The 4,353-nt window shown below is 41.1% G+C and overlaps 1 protein-coding gene across 1 annotated transcript; it reads right to left on the bottom strand.

Moving 5' to 3' along the window:
- Positions 1 to 1,028: 1,028 nt before the first annotated feature.
- On the bottom strand, positions 1,029 to 1,532 carry LOC102748846 (thymosin beta-4-like). The gene has a single exon (XM_081819133.1). The coding sequence runs from the start codon at positions 1,522 to 1,524 to the stop codon at positions 1,390 to 1,392; it is 135 nt and encodes a 44-aa protein (XP_081675259.1). The 5' UTR covers positions 1,525 to 1,532; the 3' UTR covers positions 1,029 to 1,389.
- Positions 1,533 to 4,353: the final 2,821 nt, after the last annotated feature.

Here is a 4,353-nt window from a genome sequence, read left to right as displayed (position 1 = left end):
GCCCCAAGTTTCTACCCTAATATTAGCAGACTTCCATTGGCTTTGTTTCACCTGTAACACAATGAAGTGTGTTTCCACTTCACCTTAGGAATAAGGAAAACATTTATAGGAATACATTGGTGTTTTACCATGTGTCCCAAGCCATCTGCAAATCCTATAAAAGCCTTATGTTCACTACATGGTTCTTTTTATTTTTGAAGATCTAAACAAACTGTAAAGTAATATTTTCAGTCTGGAATTAAAGCAGATATATAGGGAATGCTACCTGAATCAACTACCCAGTGGGGTAGGTATAAATCTTCTTAAGGTTTATTCAAGAGCAGAAACATTTCTTACCCTTAGCTGTATGTGCTTAGGGTGCTACCAGAAAATAATAAAATATTGACTGAAAGGTAGCACTGAGGGTTCAAACCAGAGATGGGTGTCTAAATGGATTGTCAGGACAGAGAACTGAAGACAGCAGCAGCTAGGACCAGGGGTAGAAGCTAAGAGATAGGAGAGCCAAGAAGGTCTAAAGTAGGTAGTGTCTGATGCTAGTAGAAAAATAGGATGGAGGGGCACCTGGGTGGCTCAGTCGTTGGGCGTCTTCCTTCGGCTCAGGTCATGATCCCAGAGTCCTGGGATCAGCCCCGCATCGGGCTCTCTGCTCTGCAGGAAGCCTGCTTCTCCCTCTCCCGCTCCCCCAGCTTGTGTCCCCTCTCTCGCTGTGTCTCTATCAAATATATAAAATCTTAAAAAAAAAAAAAAAAAGAAAAGAAAAAAATAGGATGGAAAAGCTGGAAGACTCCCAGACAGGTTGCTGTGCCTGATGCTGAACTTTTATACCCTGTCAGTGACAGTGTTTGTGTGAGAGGAATGGACCCATTTAAAAGCATAACTAAAAGAAAGACAAGAGTAGCTTTGGATTATTCTGAAGTCCACTCTCTGTCATTGATCGAGGGGTCACTGATTTAGATACAACTTTGTCCAACAAAATTCTGCCCCACCCCCCCCCAGGTTTTAAAACTTTTTATTTGCATATTAAAAACTTGTGCATTCCAGTAATTACAATCGTTTGAGAAAAAAAAAAAAGGCACTCTAACTGCACTGCATTTGACAGCCTGCAGAGCACCTGGGACTGGCTTGGTTTTTACCCTCGATTTCATGGTCATCCCACCCAGCTTCTTCCTTTACCAACATGCAAGTTCTTTTCTTTCCCTGCCAGCCAGACAGGCAGATGGGAGAGGCAGGTGTGGCCTTCCTGGTCGGTTCTCCATACTTTGATGTACAAAGGGATAACAGTCATTTAAACTTGACCCAACTCTTTGCATCTTACAAAGGTAAACAGCTAAAGGAAGTAAAGTGAGAAGGCAAGGCTGATGGAATGGAGAGTGCATCTGTGGCGCCTCCTTAGGATTCCTCTGCTTGCTTCTCCTGTTCCGTCGTCTCTCTTGAAGGCAGTGAATTTTTCTCTTGCGTTTCTGTCTTCTTTAATTTTGACTTACCGAATTTCTCAATCTCAGGCATACCAGGTTTGTCAGACATGGTTGCAGAGGAAGCCAAGCAAGGTGTGGGAACTGGGAAGGTCTGGTCTGTACAGTGGCCACCGTTGAGTGCCTCCAGCAAAGGTTTCATTATTTTTACTTATCCCCAATCTTCTGAAAGAAATATTGAGCACTAGTATTCCAATTTTGGGTGTGAAATCTACTAAGCATGACCTTGACCTAGCTGTCATGGTTTTTGACTTTGCCTTAAGAGTTTTCTGGCTCCCAGTTCAGGGTGTGAGATGGAGAATTCTCTGCCCTTGCTTTGAAATCAGACCTCACTGTGGCCACAGCAGATAAGGATTGACAGACCTCACAATAGCCTTGAATCTGTTTCCAGTCCCTCAGCCTGGTGATCCTGATATGCAAAGCTCTGGCTGGGGATTCTAGAAGGGCCACCAAAGTACTCTATAGCCCATGTAAAGTTGACTCTGTGATTCTGCTTAATAATGCAATTTAACTGTATTTTGGAAAATAGAATTACTTCTCAAAACAAACAGGGATAAGCACCCATCAGTGATTAACTGACATGCTTATCACAGAATGAGGATGTGTGTTCCCCACGTGCCTGCAGAGTCCAATGTTGAGGGTGCGGTTATACAAAGGTGTTGATGCTCATCTGGCATCAATAATACAGAGGATGGGGAAGAAAAGGGAAAGGAGGTGTCAGGATAATAAGAAAGAAGAACTCAAAGGGAGACTGAGCCCAACAAAGAAAATAGGAAAACCAGGAGGAAGTACATTCTCTCTGTTCAGAAAGTCAATATTTATACTAAAGTTCTAATCCCAGTTCAGTAATTTTCCAACTTTGACAACCAAAGTAGGTAATTGAGGCCCAAAGTAGGAAAACACACGCCCAATTGTCATTAACCAGTTTTTGCCTGAATTATCTAGACCTTTACCTTACTTTTCCACTCAATCTTGTATGGTCTGTCCTGGGAGAGAAATAGCAAGAGAGAAAAAATCCACTATTCCCTGGGGACTTTGTGTCTAACTAGTGGAAAGACAATGGCAAAATGAGAGGGAAAACAAGAAGGAAATAGTGCAGCAAACTTGTGCCATGAAAACGCACACATACATCATTTAATTTCTTAGCAGAGAAAACCTTGGGAATTTACTTGTGGGTTTGTTTTTTGTTTTTTGTTTTTGTGGGTATTCTTTTAATGGGATACCAGTCAAGGATAAAAAATGATACTGAACTTCCCTAAAAAGTGCATACATAGATACACTAAAGTTGAGCAAAGACTGTAAACACTGAAAAAATAATTTCTTGATGAGATTTGGGGGTAACTTCTTAGACTAACTGTGGCTATACATTAACACAGCAACAAGGGGAACTCAGAATGTCTCCGAGCTCAGTGTGAGGGAAAGGTAAGGGAAAAAGATGAAATACCCAGTCTGTGATTAAGGACAGCTCTGTGTGCAGTAAAGTATTGTTTTTGTAAAGTTTTTACGGACATAAAGAAAATGTTTGCAAAACATCAAAGAAAGCAAGGAAATCTCATCATCCATGATCTAAATATCAAAAGTCTATGCATTTTCAGCTTTGGCAAAATTGGAGGATCTCCTTACCCCAATAAGGACCCTACAAAGCTGCAAATATCATCTGAGAGTAAATAGATGGGGGAAGAAGAATTAAGGGACAGTAGGTGGATGGAGTTGGAAAACCTGTAATTATTTGCAACTTCTATTGATACACAGCAGCTGTATTTGATATACACAGGCACACTTAACATAATAAAACAACAATAATCATGCTACATACATACAAAATTGTCTGTTTATCCTTTGTTGAGATTTTCTTTGTGCATAACATTTTCACTGACTTTTTTTGAGCCTGTGAGAAGAATCAAATTATGCTTATTAAAAATATGTGTATTTCTGGAGGGATATGCATTCCTATAACCTTCATTATGATGCTTTAATTAACCAATATGCCTCATAATAAAGTATCTAGCTGTCACCAAAATCAACACTTTTCAGTTATTAATAGATTAAGGAAAGAATGTTAATTTCTTCAAGCTCCATTTCATTTGGTCTCATTACTTCAGGAGCCAGATGGTTACAGGGCTGGACCTGTCAACAGTTGCTGTGAGGAAGAATACATTCAGAAACACCAAACTGAAGTATGAATAACAGCGGAAAAATGAATTTTGAGATAGTTGTGCACAATGCAGAAGGGAGGGCAGAAAGTTATTCTGCTGAGAAATAGAGAAAATTATGAATCAGGCACATTTTAATTGATGGGGTTTCCCCCACACACACCGAACACCCTCTCCTTTCCTCCCCCAACCCCATTAAATTGTCTCCCGCCCAATAATAGCCACCAGTTCCAGCTGTGCTATGGAGCAGCCTTCCATTTTTCAGGTGTCTGACGATTTCTCTTGTCCCTCATGCTGCTGGGATTTGACAGTTCTCCTACACTGTTGGTTGACTGATGATGTCAACTTGGAAGAGACAGTTCCACCAGCAGCCAATTTTTTCAAGATGTTTTCTTCTTTGATTTTAAAAATTCTTTCTGAGTGCCTCCAAAGGAAGCCACCCTGAAGGTCACCTCCAGCTCGGCTCCTCAGTCTGCTCTGTGGCTGACTTGTGTTGAAGGAGGTAAAATGAAGGAGGTAATTGCTCAGTCTACGGCCCCAGTTGGGTGAACCAATTTCTAGGTTTCCCAACAACTTTCAGGCTCCATCGTGCTGTAATTCAGCTGAGGGATGGTCACTGTTCAAAATTAAGAGACAGGATGTTGGAGTCTGAGACCGCATTTTTGGTGAAATTTCTGTGCTTTTGAGCAAGTCATTTGCTCAGAGTATACCACAGCCTCTATTATGGG

The sequence above is a fragment of the Leptonychotes weddellii genome, chromosome 5 (genome assembly GCF_054177405.1).
Source record: "Leptonychotes weddellii isolate Sample4059 chromosome 5, ASM5417740v2, whole genome shotgun sequence".
NCBI classification, from domain to species: domain Eukaryota; kingdom Metazoa; phylum Chordata; class Mammalia; order Carnivora; family Phocidae; genus Leptonychotes; species Leptonychotes weddellii.
This window is presented reverse-complemented; position numbering and strand designations above follow the sequence as displayed.

Bases quoted from the DNA above. Each gene is read 5' to 3' on its own strand.
- LOC102748846 (XM_081819133.1), bottom strand. From the start codon at position 1,524: ATGTCTGACAAACCTGGTATGCCTGAGATTGAGAAATTCGGTAAGTCA.